The sequence below is a fragment of the Parasteatoda tepidariorum genome, chromosome 6 (assembly GCF_043381705.1).
Source record: "Parasteatoda tepidariorum isolate YZ-2023 chromosome 6, CAS_Ptep_4.0, whole genome shotgun sequence".
Classification (NCBI taxonomy): Eukaryota; Metazoa; Arthropoda; class Arachnida; order Araneae; family Theridiidae; genus Parasteatoda; species Parasteatoda tepidariorum.
In genome coordinates, this window is record NC_092209.1 from 3,944,040 (window position 1) to 3,968,725 (window position 24,686).

General features: G+C 31.4%; 1 protein-coding gene across 2 annotated transcripts in view; it reads right to left on the reverse strand.

Moving 5' to 3' along the window:
• The window catches only part of LOC107440499 (sialin-like), a 34,237-nt gene extending 24,108 nt beyond the window's left edge, over nucleotides 1–10,129 (reverse strand). For both annotated transcript variants that reach the window (XM_071181925.1, XM_043048141.2), the window contains exons 1-2: nucleotides 9,947–10,129; nucleotides 2,254–2,471 (exon numbers count right to left, since the gene is read on the reverse strand). In XM_071181925.1, coding sequence (XP_071038026.1) covers nucleotides 2,254–2,471; nucleotides 9,947–9,995 — 267 coding nt within the window. In that variant the 5' untranslated portion in view covers nucleotides 9,996–10,129. The remainder of the gene's footprint in view (nucleotides 1–2,253; nucleotides 2,472–9,946) is intronic.
• Nucleotides 10,130–24,686: the final 14,557 nt, after the last annotated feature.

Here is a 24,686-nt window from a genome sequence, read left to right on the forward strand (position 1 = left end):
ATTAAAAATCATCTTTAATAATTTAAAATTAACTACAAAATATATATTTAAAACGAAAAAATTTTTTTTTCCTGTATTAAGAAAATATATCTGGAGTTTCGAAATTTGCGTTCATCTTAGTATTAAGTAATTCTACATTATTAGAACAAGAATGATATTTTTGTAAGTATATAGTAAAAGAAAATATTCATTGCGCGTTAGTTTTCAAGAGTGGTTTTAATTCTTCAACTTTTTAATCTGAATTTAAAAACGCAAGATGTAGAGTAAGGCTTTCGTTGTAATTTTAAACCTTAATATGGGTGCAGTAAATAGAACTGATTTATATTAAATATGAAAAAGAACAAAGTCAGCAGTAACTAAATAATTAGTTTAAATTTTTTTTAATTATATTGTCTTTTATTTTATACATTCCCAGGTAATATTTTTTTCCATTATGATTATTTTTTTTCTAACGAGAGAGCTTTACAGGATTTCTTAAAAATCTTATATGTTTATTTACCTTCCAATAATACTTTTAATCATAATTCCTTTAAATGAGTCCTTTAAAGGTAAAATAATAATTCTCTCCCCAGAAGAGGTCCCTAATTTAGAGATCTCTGAGAAATGAAATGTTTCCCAAACTTTCCTCTGACCCACTTTTATCCTAAATTGTAGTTGAAAGTTTTTGAAAGTAAGGATGTCTGGAGAAGGAAAAGTGAGATTTAAAGCAGGAAATATTAACTTATTTTAATAAGTTTAAAAATTTAAACAAAAAAATAAATAAAACTATAATTCTTATGATTTATTTCATAAATTAAAGGGGAAATGCTCCTAAATCATTATCATTGCTAGATCTGTATATGTTTTAGAACTTTTTACACCTTAACCTTTCATAAAAAGTTTGGCATTCAAATAATAATTTTTCCTTCAATCAAACAAATTCCGGGCTATGTATCAATCAGAAAATTGCAAATATCAAAGGAGTGTTCCTTAATAAAGTGGGTAATGAGGAGATACAGGAGTCAGATTTTGGTTCGTATTATTCGATGTCAGGTTTTTTTTCATGCAGCGCAGCATAATGTGTATATATATATATATATATANGGCAGTGTTTCCCAAAGTGTGGTACGCGTACCCCCAGGGGTACAGGAACAGTTTAGTGGGGGTACGCGTTCTTATGCGAAATATCTTGCAACAAAAGAAAATTTCTCAAAATTTTATTTAAAAACAAAGCTAGCCATGAAAATTTACGATTACGTATTTTTCTATTGACTATTTTTTGTAGAGTTAACAGTTAATAATTAGGGGTATCAACAGCCAGTTGTGATTTTTAACTTTTGGGCAATTTTTTACAGTAAAAAATAGATTTATTTTGTATTAGTGGTACACCGTGTTACGAAAAATTTCGAAAGGGTACACAAAAGTCCTAAGTTTGGGAAACACTGGTGTAGGGTATAGTGGGCAAATGTATACCGAGCAATGGCACTAACTAGACCTATTTCGGACATTTACCAAAGTAACTATGTGAATGTCAATATTCACAAGTGGCAGTTCGGTCATTCACAGTAACATGTATACAGTAAAACCTCCCTTTATGACTGTCTCTAAACAACAACTATCGAAGAACGACCGCATGTTTATGATATCGAACTTCTTCCATATGATTTACATTATGGTTAGGATCCGATGAACGATTTCTGAAGTACAGCCACTTATCGCTGGCGTAAATTTTGAATTAGGGTTAGTGAATGTTCTCACAATTTTTCACATTAACCAAGATTGCGTATATGGTCACCATAGTAGAATTTTCTTGAAATTCTAGAAAAGTTTTCAAACTCACTGAATTTTACAAAATCAATCACACTGTGCTCGGTTTCTTTCTTTAGGGTACAGATTATACCGCAAATTTGCAGGACTACAAAATATATCTTCATGCAGGACTTTTTTAATGGAACTAATCGCATTTACGTTACTCGGAGAAGAAAACCACGAAGATATCCAAAAGTTACCCTGGCTGGGATTTGAACCCAGTTTATCTTATTGGGAGGCGACTCCTCTATCCCCTGAGCCACCACGGCTAAATGAATTGCATAGATAATATTTATTGTTAAACTCATGATTTTTATACCCTAATATGCCTAGCCATATTTTTAGCAGAAATAATTGTACTAGCAATGCTCACTACCATTTTTTCCTTTTTTTTCCTTCCGGAGTCTGACTCTATACATTTATGATTCGCTAGTCCAGAAGAGGTTAATAATAAACAAGCCTTACTTTGAACTGTGTGCTCTCAGTCTGAGTACCAGCGTTCAGAAGATTTGGACATTCCACAAATTCATGAAGTGATCCATTACTTGAAGACGTTGTTGTTTGGTTGACCATAGCAACTAAAGCAACGCTGAGATTCACTCGCATTGTATACACACTGACCATTCCAAGGAAGCCGAGAATGATCAAGACATATCTTCTTGGAAAATAGAATGTTATCATTTCTAAAAATTAAAGTGGAAGAATAAATCAATATGCATATCCTTCCGGAATTTTCGTAGTTCCAGAAAATATTTTTTTCGCGTGGTATTAACCTTTCACTTACGGCTGATACAACGGATGGTCCATCATGTGCAATCAGGCACCGTAGCCAAAAGTTTAAAGGATATACAGTGATGCCATCTTTTCCAGATTCATGAAATTGTTTAAGAAAATGGTAGAAAACTATAAACTAATTTGTAGAATTTTGGTTAATTTTGCCAATTTTTTAAAAGGGTCAACATCAAACTGTCCTTGTCTGTTTTAGAAATCTGGGCATGTGGTCCCAGCAGCGGCCTTTATCTCGTTTATCTTGTGAATGAGATAAGGGCCGTTATGAGTTGAGAGTATTCTAAGTCGTTGTATTTATGGTAAAACTGTTCAACAAAGAGTTCAGGGGTCACCATGACTGAAAGCCCTTATATAGAAGGACGGAAAAGAGGAAAAACTGGTACGAAAGGCATTTTATTATAGCATTTTTTTTGAGAAAAATAAAATATCTGTAACTATCAAGATTTCTTTAAGATTTTAACATATATATTAATCTGGTTCTTTTCCAAGAAAAAATAGATATTGTAGAATAGTTTAAAAAAAGAATAAGTAAACTCCTCCCGATAACTAACTATAACTGAAATGGTTTTACTACCAGCCTTTTCTCTTTTCCGTCTCGCTTTCACCCCTGGGAGACGCAGCGTCCACCTTCCAATGACGAACAGGCTTTGAGTCTGTAACAGGCCTGAAAGCGAGACGGAAAAGAGAAAATACTGGTAGGAGAACTATTTCAATATTAGATTTTATTCGGGTGGAGTTAATCTATTTTCAACAAAGAACAATTCACCTTAATTAACGTTTACTCGGCGGAGAAGCAATTCAAGATAAAAATTGTATCTGTTAAAAACAAATTAGTAATTAAAGAATTTTATTATTCCCGAAAAAAAAATAAAAAATGAAATTTATTTGTTACCAGTTTTTACTCTTTTCCGTCCTGATATATATAGGCTTTCAGCCCTGGTCTGTTATGTAACGCTGCTAGTCAATCAATGTAAAATAACTAATTAACATCTGATGTGATAATTTTAACAGTAGGCTATCCAAGATCTAGGTGTCGGCTCAAATTAGACACACAACTTTTCTCAAGGTGCAAACTAAGCAATATGGACCTAATTAGGCTAAATAACCAAAACACCAACATAGGGTACGTAATCAATTAGCTCTAACATAAGTTTCTAATCGTGTTCTAAGGCAGTAAGCCAAATTAGATAAGTTTGTTTCTCATGATACTAATTTTTCAAATTCAATAGTTTACAGGCGATGAACAACACCATAATGGAACCACTAGAAGATATTGGTAAACACCAAACCCATTATCTAACCAAAGTAACGATGGCTTGATAGATTAACATCCAATTATGGCAAATGATTTCTATTTATTGCCATAATCAACTATATAATCAACTAATACTCCCCTTGTAGCAGGTCCACAGGTACGGCAATAATTCTGATAAATTGTCGCTACTAGGCCGGGATAGCCTGGTCGGTGGGGTGCCGGGCCCATGTCCAAGAGTTCGTGGGTTCGGTCCCCGCGGGTCGAAGACTCCCCGTGTAGTAAATGGTGACTGATGCACGTTAAATCTGTTGAGTTTCTTAAGTCCTCCATCTTCCCATAACAAATCAATACCTCTGGGGGTACTGATCCAGGAGTTTCCTTGTCTTCCGGATTGGTTCAAAATTGCAAGGCTACGGCGTTGAGCATTAGTAGTCGTAAACCCAAAAATTGGGTCCGCTGTTCAACGGCGGTCATAAAATAAAATAAAAAAAATGACGAACTGGGTTCGAATCCCAGAGATGGGTCGTCGATACGAATTCCGTACATGGTTCGCACCGACCACAGTGCTGATGTAAAACATTCGCAGTGAGAAGATGGATCATAGGTTAGAATCCCCTTGCCGTCAGGGTAACCGTGGGAGACTTTCGTGCTTTTCCTCTCCATGTAACTCAAATACGGGTTAAATCCATCAAAAAGACTTCCACGAAGACAAATTTATCTCAATATTTGATCCAGGAATTCCTATGTCTTTTGGATTTGGATTCAAAATTACAAGGCTACGGAGTAACAGTAGTAGCCGTAAACCCAAAATTGGATTGACTGTTCAACGATGGTTATAAAATAACTATAACAATGTATCTAAGGCTCCTATACTATCAGAGCTGACCTATCAAGCAATATTGGAGCAAACAAGTTAACGTTATGTTATTACAGAGATGCCAACTGCTCTGGTCATGCCAAAATAATTTAAGAAACGGTAAATAACAACGAAGTAAATTTTGCAAATAGTTGACAATATATGCTTGCATTTAAATATGTAAAGCATGCCATAAGTACTATGAAGTGGTGAATTATATAAGCTTACGCATTGTTTAGAAATAGTGGTGGAAAAAAATCCACTAAATCGAACTTATTAAACCAAGAATTACAATTAATAAACTACCACTTGAAAATATTTATTCTCTGTGCTTCTGTTAGCTCTTTGCTCCAACAATAAATCGGCCTGTCTAATTCAGGGGCTTTAAGTGTATCGTTTCACTTAAGCATACCTGCCAACTCTTCCGGATTTTCCCGAAGATTTTATTTTCATATTTAAAGTGGTAGTAAATATATTCTATTTTTTCGTTTATAAATTTAATTTTTAAATGATTTTGATCACCACTATTCTTACAAAAGTTAAGCTCATATATAAATATGCGTTACTATCATGGTTGTCTCAAATACAACGTATTTGCTTACTTATAATTGAAGTTTTAATTCCATTTTAATACCACTGGGAAAAATTATAATGGAAAGGATTAAAAGTTGGCAGGTATGCATAAGCCTATATTATCACTAGAAAATACTTATCCGCAGTCCGGGGCATGCTGGCATCGCTGAGTAGTACTATTTGAACAAATTAGAATTGAAAGAATTTTGTCTACCACTTCAAATAAGTAAATTAAGCAAACATATCTAGCAGATAGTGTTATTAATTGTATAACAAGTGGTCGTGGTCATGCTCTTAAAACAGTTGACCCACAGTCTGAGTTTTTTTTTTTTTTAATGGTAGCAAAAGTAAGATAAATCTCGTTTTGCTTCCAATGAATACTTATTGTAAAAGAAATATGTATGATAGCAATGGGATAATTCCCAAATGAAAGATAATGAATATATCAATTAATAATTCAAACATTTTGCCGCCTGAGCCACCATTCATTTATTTTTCCAGGTCGTGGGAACCCTGGTAGAGTAGAAGTTTTATAAACAATCTAAAAGAATTCTATTTTTTTTTACTACCACTTTAAAATTATTTTGTTCGAACTCAAATAATATAGAGTGTAAACAACACTAAATATTCTTACCCCTCGGGGTGTAATCAGGGGTAAGCTAATCTCCGTAACTTAAGTGGTAATTACCAGGACGGCCTCTTTAAACTCGACCCTCTTATTCTATGTACTCCCAAACTGTAAATATAAGTGTTTATTTTCCCATTGTACTTTAATTTTACCTTTTTTCACGTACTTTTTTATTGCTTGTAATTTTGTTAATACCTAATAAGGGCAAAGTGCCATTTTCTTTTTCTCTCACGAACTCCATTTTGCTCCCCAACCTTTATTTTTGTCATGTATGTTTCATAGTCTAATTGCAGGATGAATGAGAAAAGGGCTGTAGGGCCTCAGACGCCCAGTTCCACTACTCCGAACGAACACTAAATATTTTTTGTATTTCTGCAACTCTCACTGAAAGCAGAGTCAACCCATCATTAAGATGATAGACCCATAGTTAGATTCGTTGTCTTTAGATGAATGTTGAGTTACTTTTCATGCTAAATGTTTCAGACTTCATTCTACTTTTAAAATTCCCCAAATACATATTTCGGTGGATTTTTTGTTGCTAGTTAAATAACGTTTTCAATTGTAATTCGTATTTCTGTAAATTATTTTTTTTAAATCCCGTCCGTACGCAGAGATGCCAACTGCTCCGGACACGTCAAAATTGTTTAAAAAACGGTAAATAACTACAACTAAAATTTGCAAATACTTGACTAATTTTGCTTGCTTTTTAAAAGGTTTAGTATAACTTGACTATAACAAAGTGGTGAATTATATAAGCCTTCGAATTGATTAGAAATAGTGGTGGACAAAAACCAAATAAATTGAATTTATTAAACCAAGAATCGCAATTAATAAACTACCACTCGAAAATATTTATTCTCTGTCCGGAGCAAGTTGGTATCTCTGCGTACGCTATTTTTAATTCTACCCATTCGCAATTTAATTCCTATGTCCCGATTTTTCTGAAACCTATTGCATCTAAATGCCGTCATTCTAGATGGTGAATCAGTCTTAAGCAAAACAAAGCTGGCTAAAGTGCAAGCTTTCTAGTAATAAACTTGAATTTCATCAATACTGATCAAGTTAATAAATAAGCTTATAATATTATAAAAAAAATTTAAACAAAAAAGTGGTAGTAAATTATTTTTATATTTTTTTCCGTTTAAGTATTTTGCTGCATACATAATTATTTACCGGCGTCATTCGGTATGACTATATGGGCAATGAATTTTGAAAGAGTTTTAAAAGTTTCTCAAACAATTAGAGAAGGAAATAATTTGTAAATGTTGTTGGTGCCTCTTTATCAGTACTGTCACGCCAATGAGCCAAACGTTCTGGAGCGGGCTCAAACATCACCTACACTAGAAATCCACCACACGGTTTTTAACAAGTTGTCTGCGTAGACTATTTAGAAAGTAAATCAGTGATTTGCATGAAACCAAATTCTATTTTAAAAGTAACAGAAGTGTCAACTTGCTCCGGGCAGCAAATATATATTTTAAAGTGGTAGTTTATCAATTGAGATTCTTAGTTTAATAAATTCAATTTAGTAGATTTTTATCCACCACTATTTCTAGATGATTCGTAGGCTTATATAATTCACCATTTTAAGGCATATATGTCATGCTATGCCGTTTAAAAAGCAAGTAAAAACAGTCGAATAGTTTCAAAATTTACTTTGTAGTTATTTACCGTTTTTTAAATTACTTTGGCGTGTCCGGAGCAGTTGGCATCTCTGAAGTAATCGAGAGAAAGTTATCATATATATTTGAGAAATGAATCTTTGGTGGTAGACAAGTAAATAAGACAAACCAATTATATTCATAAATTTTAAAAAAAAATTGACATATATTTGCTATCACTTTCTTATTTTTACTAGATATTCTATTAAGTGTTTCATTCGCAAACTAGTTTACCTTCATAGTGGTCTGATAGGACTACCCATAAGAAACCGTGTGGAGGCTCAAATCCCGTCGTTATCCAGGGTAAATATTTGTGATGTCTTTCGCGAATTTGTGTTATTTGTTCTCAACTTGACAAAAACTTATAACCTGTCTCCGTATTAGGACATAAACGTATATACATCTGCAGACTTATGGGTAAGAGCATACCCTCCAACTTATGAGGATTTTGAAAATAATTCTTTCTAGTGGTAGCGAACCAAAGTAGAAATTTTTAAAGCAAATGGATCTCTCATAAAACTTTTATCAGACCTTAAGAATCTAGATGGCCTGCACTTTTATAAGTAATAGTGGACAAGTTACGCTAAAATTAATTTTTTTTAAATATTAAGACATTAATTTTGCTACCGTCTGAAAAGAAGATTTATGAAACTACGGAAATTCCGTAGCAGTTGGAGGGTATGGGCAAGAGTATAGTTACCTCTTTATTTACCGGGGTAACTATTGCCACCTGGTATTTTCCATTGAAAATTACTTTTCAAGTCTATTTCTTGGACATGTTTCCACAGCCAGGATTAATTGGAGAGCAATTGAAAGAGTTAAAAGCATAACCTCATTTTTTAGGTCTCCATCTCTTAGCGGCTATGGTAGAAATGACACGTAATTTTGACCCAAATCAAACGACGTAGACAACGCCTGAGCTAATACCCCCTCAAATATCTTTACACAATCAATGAGAGGACTTTCAGCAATGACAGATTTATCGTGCACCTTGCTTTGTGTACACTCGCCATTTTTTTTCTCTTTCTCTTCGTTTATACTCACAATTATGGCTCCCGGCCTTACACCTGAGGTGCGTGCGACGCCTATACCAACTGGGCTTCTAAAGTTCTCTTAACTACTCAAGTCTACATCGTAAACTAGTCGTTTTGACACTGTGTGACATTTACTGAGGTATGATTAAGGCAATCCCAATTTTTCTATGGATCATGGGGATAACATTGTCTAGTTAAAAGTTAGTGGAAAATTAAGATACAACATTTTCAAAATCATATCCCTCTCACAGTATTATTTTCTTTCTTTCTAATTTTATTTTATAACCGTCGTTGTACAGCTGACCCAATTTTTTTGTATTAACGACTAATGTTCAACTCCATAGTCTTGTAAATTTTGACCCAATCCAGAAGACAAGGGAACTCCTCGATCAAGTATTAAGATGAATTTTGCCTTCGTAGAGGACTTTTTGATGAAGCTAACCCCCGCATTTGTGTTACATGGAGAGGAAAACCGCGAACTCATCCTGTGATAGGCCTGACGGCAGAGAGACTCTAACCAAAGATCTATCTACCAGCGAGGATATCTTACGTCAGCACTGTGGTCGGTTCGAGCCGGTTGCGGAATTCGTAGCAAACCAGTCTTCGCTGGGATTCGAACCAAGTTCACCTCATTGGAAGACAAGCTCTCTAATCCTTTAGCATACACTGCTCTTTATTTCCAATTGCAGTGACCTTGAGAAAATGTAGCAACTAAATAAGAACGAGGAACAATAAAAAGTAAGTCAATTCGCATTCCAGTACAAGCGACCAAGATAATCGCACAAGGCCACTCCAGAGTTTAAAATATTCTTGTCATACATGAAGAAGCTGTCAAGCAATGGTATTATTATTATTACCATTAGTTATCATATGAAAAACTTACTAGCCTTTGCTATAGGCTACATGAATCAAATTTGCTGAAATTCTCAAACTGCCTGCTTTACAATAACTTTTCAAATGGTTTTCACACTGATTAAAACGGTAAAGCACTATTTACACGTCTTTTAGAAGACCAATGCAAATTGACGTATAAATGAAAGAGCGTATAACTGAAAATTGAATCTCATCGAAAAAACAATAATTCTATAACGTCCAGTTAAACCTTACTGATTGCTATGGAGTACATGAATCAATTTTGCTATGATTCGCAAACTGTCATGGGCATAGTTAATATGATTAAAGAAAAATCCTCATCCAAAAGCAAGCGGGAGTGCATGCTTCGGTACGAAAGAAATAACTCACTTTTAGCTAGTACGAGTACATACTCGAAATATTAAGTAAAATTAAATTATCTTTGAATATTGTTGCAAATGAAGAATATGCAAATTAAAAACAATTACAAAGTTCTGATTTTTTACTTACTCTTTGATTCAAATCCTTTTGAATTTTGTATTTCTTTTACGTTTTGCATTATGAATTAGAAACACCTGAAACTTGAAGTAAGCTAGGATGATTTACAAAAAGAATTCAAGGAAATTTATTTGAGAAATTTTACTTATACTTATGAAAGGTATGTAAAAATATGTTTGCTAAAATCTTGTGTTATTGTTATACAAGTGCGAAAGAGAAATAAAAATTATATTGCCAAAAAGTATCTTATCATTTTAATATCTTATTTAGAGATATCAATGGCATCATTAAATCCAGATGAGGTTAAGTGTTCCAAAGCACGTGAATAAAACCGTGACGTCATGGGAAGTGAATATGTCGCTAATCTATATTATATAAAACGCTAATACGTACGTACGTATGTATCAATAAAACCGATGATATTTCTTTTTTCGCGCTGGCAACAGTTTTCATTTTTAACTGATTGGATTCGGCGCGCAAGAGCACGTAGTGAGCAACCAGATAACAATAACCAGAGTGAGCATTATCAGGTTGTTCAATTCAGATTCATGCACTAAAAACATGACAATATTTAATTTAAACTCAATTAGGAATTAATTAATTAATTGAAGTGAGAATGCTTTAAAAGGCCGCTGTTGAATTGATATTTTTCTACTGGGAGCTACCTAAACGAACCGGCAACCTCAAACTAAAGAGCGTTTTCTGAATTAGAAATTCAAGGAAAGTGATTTAACGTGGGGTGCAGAGCTTAAAAAGCGAAACGCTCTGAATAACGTTTGATCCAACTATCTCATTTTCATGTACAAGGAATTTAATCTTAATGGTTTGAGGGGGTGATATTAAATATACTAATTAGTTAGTGGTGCAAACGATATTTTAAGTTACGAAATCAGACAAAAAATGTACTTTCTCAGTCATACCCTCCAACTTATGAAGATTTTGAAAATAATTCTTTCTAGTGGTAGCGAACCAAAGTAGATTTTTTTAAAGCAAATGGATCTCTCATAAAACTTTTATCAGAACTTAAGAATCTAGCCATATGGCCTGCACTTTTATAAGTAATAGTGGACGAGTTACGCTAAAATTAATTTTTTTTTAAATATTAAGACATTAATTTTGCTACCGTCTGAAAAGATTTCTGAAACTACGGAAATTCCGTAGCAGTTGGAGGGTATGCAGTACAAACATACCTTTTTTTCGACAGATTATTTTTATAGACAGACTAAATAAATAGGGAAATAGGGTCCTAATAGTTCGATCAGAGGAGCGGTCAAAGGCTTACCCCCCTAAATGTTAGTTTTACTTTTTGTTAGTGTTAAATTTGAACAAAACCGGTCAAATTAGAACTTTAAATAACTGACTTTTTAGAAACTCAAATTCCCAGGTACTGTTTCCCCCAATTTTGTTTAAGTTTCGTATTTTGCCATATAAGATTAGATTCTTTAAAATAATGTAAAAATTGCAATTAAATATTTTTTTTGATTATTATTAAATACAGTAATAAAAACAATTTGGTAGTTATGGATATTTTATAATTTCCGAAAAAAATCTAAAAATTAAATTTATTTGTTACCAGTTTTTACTGTTTTCAGTTTTCATAAATACAGACTTTCACCCCCTGACTGTACCAGAAAAGGTTAACCTAACTTAATATCGAAGTAACTTTTGTGTGCTATCCTTACAATATTGGAAAAACCCTCCAATACGCAACAAATTATCAATGATGATGGTAAAATTGCCATTATGAATTTTAAAGTTATTTTAAGTAACGCGAAGTCATTGAATGACTGAGTATATTATATTCTTACAATATTATCTTTAATATCATCTCTTGAAGATATTATCTTACAGTAACGGCGAAAGAAATTTATTTTATTTTGGTGATTATAACTATTTTATTTATCTTGTAACATTTTATTATCTTCATGGGTTAGAAGCATCTAGATTTGAATATTTTATTTTATGAATGAATTTTATTATATCATAAAAACTGAGGAGATTGCGTGCGACTTTCTTCAATTATGTGCTTTGAAAAAAATAGTACCCTATCGGAAGAACAGTAAAATGCCTTTTGATAAGATTACACATATGATTATTTAAATAATATTGTCTATAATAGCATCATCTCGAACTAAAATTTTTTTACAGCAAGATCTAAGATATAATATTAAGATCTAAGATACAATATTAAATAATTATCTTAAAAGTTTTGAATCATAAAGTTCTATTTTTTATTTTATAAAAAATGGAATATAGCGTTTTATTTGTAATTCTTTTGTTAATTTGAATGATTGAATTAGCTCAGTGTTTATGTAAATGTTAAAAAAACTTTTTTTTCTCTCAGATGCTGCTAGAACTTTGAAGTTTTCTTTCATTACCGTAGTAAGATAACACTATTACTACATATAAGATGTAGATCTTATTCCATAAAAGCTACTCCTTCGGGCCTCAATTAGTTGCAACATCAGAATATTTTTGCGCTGATTATGGATACTTATTATTCTTTTGGAACATTTTTCAGTGATTTCAGCGTTTTATGCTATCAATCAACATCATTTGCTTATAAAGTTATGCACGCTATAAAGTCAAGCCTAATTTTGCAATTTTTTTCGTCTGAAAAAAAGGCAAATTATATGATAGGGAATTAAATCAGTGTTTGATATAAAAATAGACAGGAGAAAAAGAAGGAGGGGACATAGTGAGGTCAAAAATGATCACAGAGGTCAATAAAACTACGCCAGAAGTGTCGAATGAATAACGGCGTCCCAAAGGAGTAGTCGGTGTTATAAAATAAATGAATTACAATAAAGAAAAATCCGAATAGATAACAATAAGGCATGAAAACGAAATCGAAGGCTTTATACAATGAAAAGTAATAATAAGACTATATTCAGACGCAGAACGAATAAAAAGCGTGGGACAAGATCGATAAATTATAGATACAAATAGGGGAGACATGTAACAAGTGAAGGAATTATAACGTAAACAGCGCTGCCGTACGATATCTAACATAGGAATAGTAAATCTGCAGCTTCACGGGAGCTCCCCATATGATGATTAAAAAAATTAGAAAATAATAATTTTTACTTTACTTTATTTACAAAAATTGGGCACCTTGGACGCGCAGAAGGCCCATATCCCATACATCATGTAATGCTACAGAAAAATTATAATAAAAAACGGTTCGAGTTCAGCAGTCTATGGGGTGGCTGGTGAGAAAATATTAATGGTAAGTAAGGCTGATTATTTTTTTAAAATTTAAAGTGGTAGGTAACAAAAAGAAGTATGTATACTTCTTTATTCCGACAATAGTTTTTCTTAAGTAAATCACTTTCAAACTTGAAAATTGAATTGAAGAATCTACCACTTTTCAACATTCTTTGCACCAAAGGTAATATTTTCCGACCTTTTATTGCAGTAGAGGTACAAATCAGATATTTTCTTTTTAAAATAAAAAAGAATACAGCCGGCAAACTGGCGGAGCGGTTAGCGTGTCTGATTGCGATGTCAATGACTGCGGGTTCGAATCCTGCTCAGGGCACGTATATTTCGCTCTGCGTGTTGTCATCTGTTTTGTGTGTGTGAGTGTGGCCCACTCTATGAAAGGGTATCTGAGGCAGAATAGTGTAGGTAATGCTGCACGTCGATACAAGGTGCTCATCAGCAAGGCAAAATGAGCAACACATCCGGCACCTTCCACAGCGATGAACCATAAGTTCAGTGCCTGCCGTTAAAAGAATATAACTTTTAAAATCTTTTATTATAACTTACGCACATGTGCATTTAACAGTCTGATCTTTTATATATTTGCTTAAATATTTTACATACAGCTGTGGACAAATTCTCTCAATTCTAATTAAAATATTAATACTTTACCTTTGTTACTTCTACTAGTTAGCACTACTACTAGTTACCACTACTAGTTAGAGAGCAATGATTGTGAAACTTAAAAAATAAGATTCCTTTTTTTTTTAATTTCAGGTAATTTTAAAATTTATTTCAAATTAGGTGTAGTATATTTCTATTGAGTGTAGTATATTTCTATTTATAAACTTATTGTAAAATATTTGTCGTGCATATTTCATTGACACATAAATTTAACCCTTTTGAAGGCAGTGGTAAGTATACTTACCACCACGTTTTACCACTTTTAATTTAGGTTTCTATTTTTCAATAACTTCAGCTTTCTTGAAGAGAGCTTGAATGAAATTGGTAACCATTTGTCACTTTTAAAAAACGTATAAAAGTTATAAAATACATAATTCCTTTTGAAGTTTGTAGCATTTAAGGAATTTATTTTATAAATAAAGAAAAATAAAAGTGAGTAAGTTCTTAATAGGTCATGTTAAATATATTTACCACCAAAAAATGGCATTTTTATAAACTAAATGAGTTTTTTTTNTAAAAGTGAGTAAGTTCCTAATAGGTCATGTTAAATATATTTACCACCCAAAAAATGGCATTTTCATAAATTAAATGAGTTTTTTTTTATATCAATTACTGTTCTTAAAACAATTTCAATTCCAAAAATACTTTAATTTACCTTTACTAGAAATAAAGGGCCCATTAAAGGGTTAAATTAAGAAATTTGCGTTTGTCATTCGTACATTCACCGAAGCGTTTAGTTAACAAGCAAGGTTAAAATTAAAAATATTGATTTCTACACACTTTGAATGATGCTGCATCATTGGATGCAATGTTTATTTTTAAACTTATGACCACATTTTTGCTGATTTTCTTCATTCCAAATTGTTAAATAATTTTATTCTATAACCGTTGTTGAATAGAATAATGAGGAAAATAGAATTATATGAGATTTTTCGTATGAGATAGCTGACTTATAAATAGAAAAAATGTATCAAAAACAATAAAATCTGAAGTCAACGGTGCTTTTTTTCTTGAGTTCCTTTTATTTTATTGTAGCCCTTATAATTTTTTTTCCGTTTGACAAAAATTAATTCAATAAATATTTTTATCTGCATACTTAATATTATTTTTTTTTCTTTCTTGTAAATCAATTTACGAAGTAAAAGAGCATGCAGATTTAAAAACAAGAAATTATGTGCTTTAATACTGGCTAATTTAAGTTCTTTATACTTACCTAAATTGTTATTAATTTATTACTTATTTGACTTGAGCCAATTTTATTTTATTGCAAAAAATAAATTGTTCAATAATTATTTTTATCAATTGTGTTGCAACCAAATCTTCCTCAATCGTTTTTGGAATTACTATTACCATACTGATGATCTTCGTAATTTCTTATTTATCAATTTGTATTTTATTTTTGATTTAATAGAATAATTTTCTGATGATTTTGATCAACACTAAATACAGAGATACCAACTTGCTCCGGACAGCGGATGAATATGTTCGAGTGGTAGTCTTCAAATGCAAGATTTTTGTCGTACTAAATTCGATTCTATGCTACTCTGTTAGGGTTAAACAGTTTCAGCGTGGAGTTAACTAAATCAAATCCCGTCGTGACACTGGATGATTTTTGCGATGTCTTTGTATATGCCTTTGTTTTGCCTTTGTTTTACTAATATTCTGGAGATTTTTTTCAAGTTCTTCGGCCTTTTCCTTAGGGAAATTTTGTTTCTTATTTGCTGCTAAAAAATGGCGTCTGATTCTGTCAATGATTTCGATGGAACTAAATGAAAACGTGATAAATTAATGTCTGATATTTATAGGCTCCCGCTAGACGGCGTATTCGAGCGTTGCGATCGCGAATAGAAAAACAATACCTTTACGACTTTCATTAGTTTTATGCTGATGAAAACCGAAGCAATCTGGAAATGAATGAGGAAAAACTGGATCCTACCACGTGATTTTTCAGCCAATAAAAATACTCCGGCAATAAAACATTTTTCGCCTGACATGTAATACTAATTTGAAATAATGGAATCGACAACAAAAAACAATCTCAAAAATATTTTTTTTTTTAAATTTTAATTTTATTTTGCTTTGCATGTCTTTTTTCTCTTCATTTTCGTGCATTGTCATCCAATTCTGAACTATGTGCCAAATTTGAAGTTTGTAGCTAGTCGGGAAGTTAGTTTAAAATCGATTACAAAATTCCACCCGGACAGACATACACGAAGGCAAGTTTATATAAACGTGGTAATAATAAAAATAGTAGAACACTCTGATTAAGTACGAATTGTGTAGCGGTAGATATCAAATATATGAAAATCATGTTTCATTATGTTTCTCGTTTTTCTAACAGTTAAAGAAATTTACGCTCTAACAATGACTATTGAGTTAAATTTTAATATTCACTTTTATGTGTACACAATTGTTTTAACAAAGCTAATAGATGTAGTTTAACAATTTAAGTCAAAAGTAACAATTATTAGCTATAAAAAAACTCATTGTTACAGAATAATTTAAACAATAAGTAAAAATCTTTATGGAATTTGTTTTGTGTTCTGAATTCTTGACAGAAGGTTGTGTTTTGAAGGTGAGTAAAGCTTGTTATATAATAAGATGAAATTAAAGAAGCTGTTTGCTGGATAAGAAGATGCAAAAACTGAGTCAAAATGCTCTTCAGATTGGAGCAAGTTTTTCAAAATAATATCAATTTTATATATATTATATTTTAACGTAAATTTTATTTACATAACTTGCATTCAATCTAAATTATATCATTAACTTTGAAGATGTGTAACACAAAGTGGGTTTTTTAGAGGAACCAAGTTCGCTTTATTCCTTCCGAAAAGACACGCACAGATAGCAAGCAAAGAGTTACAATCACGTGATGGAAAGAGTGCAATACTTGGCGCAGTATCACAAATGTTGGCGCACTAAGTTTTTAAACAGCCTTATTTCGATATTACCGATGCACAAATAATCGGAGCATTTGAAAGAGAGAAAAAAAATATTTTCGTTAATCACATTTCTTTAATATTATTAAATGGGTTTTTAAAACATGAGGAGTTTTTTTTTTTCTTAACAAATAATTTTTAATTAAAGTACTGCCTTTATTTCAAAAAAATTCAGTAGTTCTCGTCTGTACCCTTAACACTATTCCTTAAAATTTGTTCATTATATAAAAATAAAAAACGATATTCTGCATCACTTATATTTATTACTATATTCCGAAAAATTTTTTTTTTAATGTTTTTATTGCAAAGACCTATTTTTAAAAAAAAATTAACAATATATATTGAAAAACTATTATTACATTTAACTATTGTTATTTTATTAAAAAAAAATAATAACTTCGATACAAAAATCAGGATTTTTTTTAAATCCACCAGGGCTTAAAATGTTGCCTTTCTTTTTTAATGAAACTTAAGTTCGTTTAAACAATAAATTTAATCTTTACGTTTTAAAAGTTTTATCACTGTTAGATAAAACAAATTGTAAAATTAAACAGATTGTCTGAAAAAAGTTCGATGCTTAGAAATAACGTTAATGTTGCAACACTTTTATCATTTTTATTTATGCTCACCAAGAGACTGCTCGAGAGGTAATATCAAATTTCGGGAAAAATAGCTTCGGGGAAAATAAAACCCGTTTTTAGTAGAACAGATTAGTTAGAAAACATATTTTTGATTAAATTTAATTACGTTTAGAATTTTATTTATATATTGAATACATTAAATTATTTATACAATAAAGATTATTTACATTATTAATTTAGAATTTTGACTTCTTTTTTTCCTGACACTTAAAATAGATATTTTCAAAAATAAACTGCTGTTGCATTTTAACTTAATACTCAACAATTTGTCTAAATATGAAATAAAATATTTATTCTAATATAAAAGTTTTCAGCTCCGAATAGAGAAAAATATAAGATTAAAAGCATTAAACTAATCAAAGAAAATAATAAAAGAGTTTAATTAGAAATTTTACTTTGTATTTCATGTACAATCTAATTCCATAAATTACTAGGAAGTTTAAATTGTACACACAAAGAGACTAGTAGAAAAGCTTTCGAAATTTAAACAAAAAATACTTAAATAAAAGAGAAAGCAATTAGAATTTTTACTTTGTACTAAATGTAGATTGAAACTAATGACGAACTTATAATTAAAATATCTTACTTTTATTTGTGATAGAAATTGCAATTTATGCAACTTTTTATGAGGTAAATTTATGCAACTATTATAGGTCAATGTATATTTAATAATTTTTATGCAGAAAACCAGTATCTTAAAAAGTAGCAGTTAAAAATATTTTACTTTACAAATAAAAGAACCATAATCATTTTATGGACATTAAGAAAATTACAATGCCCATCCATAAAAAATGTAATTTTCTTAAAAATAGTAAGTGCATTTAAAACTATATCTTTTAGCCAGCTGCAAATTAAATATATACAATCTAGATAAAGGTAAAAACAGTTGAAATTTTACAAGAAAGGTTCACGATGCTAAATCTTTGCACCACAGCCAGCTGTTAGCCTTGGCCGTCTGAGCAGTTTATTCCATACCAATGCATAACATGCGCTAATTTACTGCACTAATTTACTCCTATACAACTTATCCACTTCTATGTTATGTTTTCTAAATTTGTTGCACTAAATCAAACTAATTCTACGCTTTAATATACTAGTAAAATAAAGTATTTCCAATAAAGCAACTATTTTTAAATAAAAAGAAGATAAACAAGTACTTAATGATTATATTAAATATACCTTAATTTATTTTCTAAATAGTACATAATTTGTATTCATTTTATGTATAGTAACAGAATTATATAATTTTATTAAAAATTAACACTAAAACTACTATACACTATTTTATATTTAAATACTAAAAATATTTCATAGAATTTAATTATTCATCAAACATATAAGAATATACAAATAATTTGGTTTTTAAGCATTCCTATGTAATTTAAAAAACACAACTTCTTATGTACCATATTTTTTATTTAAATATATATATTTAAAGGAAACATTTTAGAACAAGATAAATATTGGGTTTTAGTAATCAAGAGGTAAAGATATACAAAATCTTCAGAATATACAGAAATGATATCGACATTTAAAGAGAACTAAAACAAAACCGAAAGTTTACTCAACTGTTCCTTGGCGCTAAAGTATCTCGCCAAGGAAGCCAACAAAGCTTTGCAGCTATTTCAGCTAAAAATAGAATATATATTGAAATATACTTAAACATTATAAGTTTAAAGTTTAAGAAACAATAAAAACTTATGTTAAATGCAAAAAAAGTGAGCAAAAACGAGCGTAATTGATTATTAAAGCAAATAAAACATGATTATCAGAGCATGACTGAGTATCGGAAAAATTTTAAAATCAATTTTAAAATAGAAAAAGTGAAAAAAAATGTCGCCCTTTCTTGTAAAAAGTTATCGGACATTCCCTAGAAAACTTCTCCGTGCAGCAAAATGCTCAGGACTTTTGTACCATTCTTATTTCTGAATTAAAAAGACAGACAGTTAATTGCATCAGATGATCGCAATGCTAAACGAATGGACGGGAATCGAAGCGGTCTCAGTGAACGGCAAGTTTGGGCTACAGTCACGTGACTTTATCTTGTCCACGAGTCGGGGGTTATTCTACTCTCTCTACCCAGTATTTCAACTCTATGGGTTTTTTTCTTTCAAGCAGAACTCTAAGAAGATAAATATTTCTCAAATGAAAAAAGATTGACTTTCTGTTTTTAATTTTCGTAAGGAAATAAGAGGAAGAGCGAAATAAAAGAGGGGGTAATATAAAAAAAAAATTAACAATCATAGAAAGAAGGAGGGTGAAAAGTGCTCTCATATCGAAGCAAAATTTCATTTCAATTAATATAAAGTTCATTTCTGTTACTTGCATTCAATCTATGTTATATCATTTAACTTAGATGTGTAGTACAAGGCGTGTGTTTTCTATCTGGCATAGTTTAGAATGTAAAAATTCTTCAGTGGAAATAGATTGACTTTCAGGATTTTAATCAACGGAGGGAAAAGAATTTAAAGGAAAAATAAAAGAAGCAAGCTGAATATAAAATTACCATGGGAAAAATAGGGAAAAAGAAAGATTTCTCAGATTGCGGCAAATTTAATTTAGGAATAAAAAATTTATTTATTTCAGTTGCATAAAATCTGAGTTAAACCTTTTTGCATTGATGATGCGTAACTCAATGCACGTTTTTTTCTCTCTAAGAGGGATTAGAGAGTAAAGAAAATTCTCTATGGGAAACCTATGGATTTTCAGGAATTTAATCTTCGGAGGAAATAAATTTAAAGGCGAAAATAAGAAGAAGCAAGCTAAAAAGAAAACTTCCAAGCAATAAAGGTAGAATTCTCCAATTGCAGTATTTTTCTTGGGGGGAGGGAGTATAATATAAATTTTATTTATATTACCTGCATTAAATCTAAATTATACGATTTAATTTTAAGTGTTTGAAACGCAAAGCACATATTTTTCTTTTTCTGGCAGGGATTAAAAAGAAAAGTAAATTCCAAAATAAAAACAAATTGCTTTTGGGATTTTTATCTTCGGACGGAATGAATTTCAAAGCGAAATAAAGAAACAGGTAAGCTAAATAGAAGACTTCCAACTAAGAAAGGGGAAGAAAAAAAAGAAATCTCAAATTTCAGCAGGATTTCTTTTTAGGTAATATAAAATACATTTATGTTACTTGTGCTCAATCTATTTTGTATCATTTAACTTTGTGTAATGCAAGGCAAGCGTTTTCTCTCCGGCTGGGATTAGAATGGAAGGAGATTCAAAATGGAATTAGAGGTAATGAAAGGAGAAACGAAATCAGAAAGACTATGATAAGAAAGCCACCATAAAATGAAAAGAAAAGAAGAGTATTCTCAGATTTAAGCGAAATTTCTTTTTAGGTAATATCAAATTTATTTATATCACTTGCATTTTTCTATCTATATTATATAATATTACTTTGAAGTGTAATTCAAGGCATGTGTTTTCTCTCTGGCAGGGTTTAGAATGGAATGAGAGGTAGAACGGAATCAAAGGTAATTAGAGGAAACAGGAAATAGGAGAGACTGTATGATAAGAGAACCAACATCAAAGGAAAAGAAAAGAAGAGTTTTCCCAAATTTAAGCGAAATTTCTTTTTAGGTAATACAAAATTTATTCATAAACCTTGCATTTTTCTATCTTTATTATATAATATTACTTTGATGTGTAATGCAAGGCATGTGTTCTCTTTCTGGAAGGGTTTAGAATGGAATGACAGGTAGAATGGAATCAGAGGTAGTGAGAGGAAAGAGGAAATAAGAGAGACTGTATGATAAGAGAAGCATAATCAGAGGAAAAGAAAAGAAGAGTATTTTCAGATTTCAGCGAAATTTCTTTTTAGGCAATATAAAATTTATATTACTTCCTTCAATCTATTTGATATCATTTAACTTTGATGTGTAATTCAAGGCATGTGTTTTATCTCAGGGAGGACTTAGAACGGAATGAAAGTAGGAATGGAATCAGAGGTAATGAGAGAAAACACGATATAAAGGAGGATGTAAGACAGGAGAGCCACCATCAAAGGACGGGAAAAGAAGAGTATTCTCAGATTTCAGCAGAATTTCCTTTTATGTAATATAAAAATTGTATTACTTTCTTCAATCTATTTCATATCATTTAACTTTGTGTAATGCAAGACTTGTGTTTTTTCTCCGGCAGTTATTAGAATGGAATGAGAGGTAGAATGGAATCGAAGGTAATTAGAGGAAACAGGAAATAAGAGAGGCTGTATGATAAGAGAACCAACATCAAAGGAGAAGAAAAGAAGAGTAGTCACAAATTTAAGCGAAATTTCTTTTTAGGTAATATAAAATTTATTTATATCACTTGCATTTTTCTATCTATATTATATAATATTACTTTGATATGTAATGCAAGGCATGTGTTTTCTCTCCGGCAGTTATTAGAAAGGAATGAGAGGTAGAATGGAATCAGAGGTAGTGAAACGAAACACGAAATAAGACAGACTGTATGATAAGAGAACCACAATCAAAGGAAAAGATGAGTATTCTTAGATTTCAGAGAAATTTCTTTTTAGGTAATATAAAATTTATTTATATCACTTGCATTTTTCTATCCATATTATATAATATTGCTTTGATATGTAATGCAAGGCATGTGTTTTCTCTCTGGCGGGGTTTAGAATGGAATAAGAGGTAGAATGGAATCAAAGGTAGTGAGAGAAAAGAGGAAATAAGAGACACTGTATGATAAGAGAACCATAATCAAAGGAAAAGAAACGAAGAGTATTTTCAGATTTCTGCGAAATTTCTTTTTAGGTAATATAAAATTTATATTACATACTATTTGATATCATTTAAATTTGATGTGTAATTCAAGGCATGTGTTTTATCTCAGGGAGGGCTTAGAACGGAATGAGAGTAAGAATGGAAACAGAGGTAATGAGAGAAAACACGAAATAAAGTAGAATGCAAGACATGAGAGCCACCATCAAAGGACGGGAAAAGAAGAGTATTCTCAGATTTCACCAGAATTTCCTTTTATGTAATATAAAATTTGTACTTCTTCCTTCAATCTATTTTATATCATTTAACTTTGTGTAATGCAAGACATGCGTTTTATCTCAGGGAGGGCTTAGAATGGAATGAGAGGTAGAATGGAATCAGAGGTAGTGAGGGGAAACACGATATAAGACAGACTGTATGATAGGAGAACCACAATCAAAGGAAAAGAAAAGAAGAGTATTCTCAGATTTCTGAGAACTTTCTTTTTAGGTACTATAAAATTTATTTATGTCACTTGTATTTTTCTATCTATATATAATATTACTTTGATATGTAATGCAAGGCATGTGTTTTCTCTCAGGCAGGGATTAGAATGGAATGAGAGGTAGAATGGAATCAAAGGTAATTAGAGGAAACAGGAAATAAGAGAGGCTCTATGATAAGAGAACCAACATCAAGGGAAAAGAAAAGAAGAGTACTCACAAATTTAAGCGAAATTTCTTTTTAGGTAATATAAAATTTACTTATATCACTTGTATTTTTCTATCTATATTATATAATATTACTTTGATGTGTAATGCAAGGCATGTGTTTTTTCTCTGGCAGGGATTAGAATGGAATGAGAGGTCGAATGGGATCAAAGGTAATGAGAGGAAACAGGAAATAAGAGAGGCTGTATGATACGAGAACCATAATCAAAGGAAAAGAAAAGAAGAGTATTTTCAGATTTCAGAGAAATTTCTTTTTAGATAATACAACATTTATATTACTTCCTTCAATCTATTTTATATCATTTAACTTTGATGTGTAATGCAAGGCATGTGTTTTATTTCAGGGAGGGTTTAGAATGGAATGAGAAGTAGAATGGAATCAGAGTTAATGAGAGGAATCACGAAATAAGAGAGGCTGTATGATAGGAGAACCAACATCAAAGGAAAAGAAAAGAAGAGTATTCTCAGAATTAAGCGAAATTTCTTTTTAGATGTAATAAAATTTATTTATATCTCTTGCATTTTTCTATCTATATTATATACTAATATTACTTTGATGTGTAATGCAAGGCATGTGTTTTCTCTCTGGCAGGGATTAGATGGAATGAAAGGTAGAATGGAATCAAAGGTAATGAGAGGAAACAGGAAATAAGAGAGGCTGTATAATAAGAGAACCAACCTCAAAGGAAAAGAAAAGAAGAGTATTCTCAGAATTAAGCGAAATTTCTTTTTAGGTAATATAAAATTTATTTATATCACTTGCATTTTTCTATCTATGTTATATAATATTACTTTGATGTGTAATTCAAGGCATGTGTTTTCTCTCTGGCAGGGATTAGAAAGGAATGAGAGGTAGAATGGAATCAAGGTAATGAGAGGAAACAGGAAATAAGAGAGGCTGTATGATAAGAGAACCAACATCAAAGGAAAAGAGAAGAAGAGTATTCTCAAATATAAGCGAAATTTCTTTTCAGGTAATATAAAATTTATTTATATCACTTGCATTTTTCTATCTATATTATATAATATTACTTTGATGTGTAATGCAAGGCATGTGCTTTCTCTCTGGCAGGGTTTAGAATGGAAAGGGAGGAAGAATGGAATCAGAGGTAGTGAGAGGAAAGAGGAAATAAGAGAGACTGTATGATAAGAGAACCATAATCAAAGGAAAAGAAAAGAGGAGTATTTTCAGATTTCAGCGAAATTTCTTTTTAGGTAATATAAAATTTATTTTACTTCCCTCCATCTATTTTATATCATTTAACTTTGATGTGTAATTCAAGGCATGTATTTTATTTCAGGGAGGGTTTAGAATGGAGTGAGAAGTAGAATGGAAACAGAGGTAATGAGAGGAAACACGAAATAAAAGAGGATGTAAGACTGGAGAGTCACCATTAAAGGACGGGAAAAGAAGAGTATTCTCAGATTTCAGCAGAATTTCCTTTTAGGTAATATAAAATTTTTATTACTTCCTTCAATCTAAACTCCTGTTTGTGAAAATTGCAACACCATGAAGGATTCGTCATAATTGAATGAAATTTAATACACAGTTGAGTGGTAGCGGTACAAATAAATGATTAAACTTTAAAAGCAAAGAAACAATAACAAGAGATCGAAATCAGTATTTTGTGTAGCCACCACGATCCGCAATAAGTGCTGCCACGCGACGTGGCATGGAGTCAAGCAAACTTTGAATGTGTGTCTGAGGAAGAGAATTCCATACTGTCGTCACGAGATTCGTCAGAAAACACGACACGCTGCCAATCAGCACGCCTGTCCCTATACTGGTTGGCCCATTGCAGCCGCAGGCGGCGAAGGTTCAGCGTGAGGGGGATCCTGTA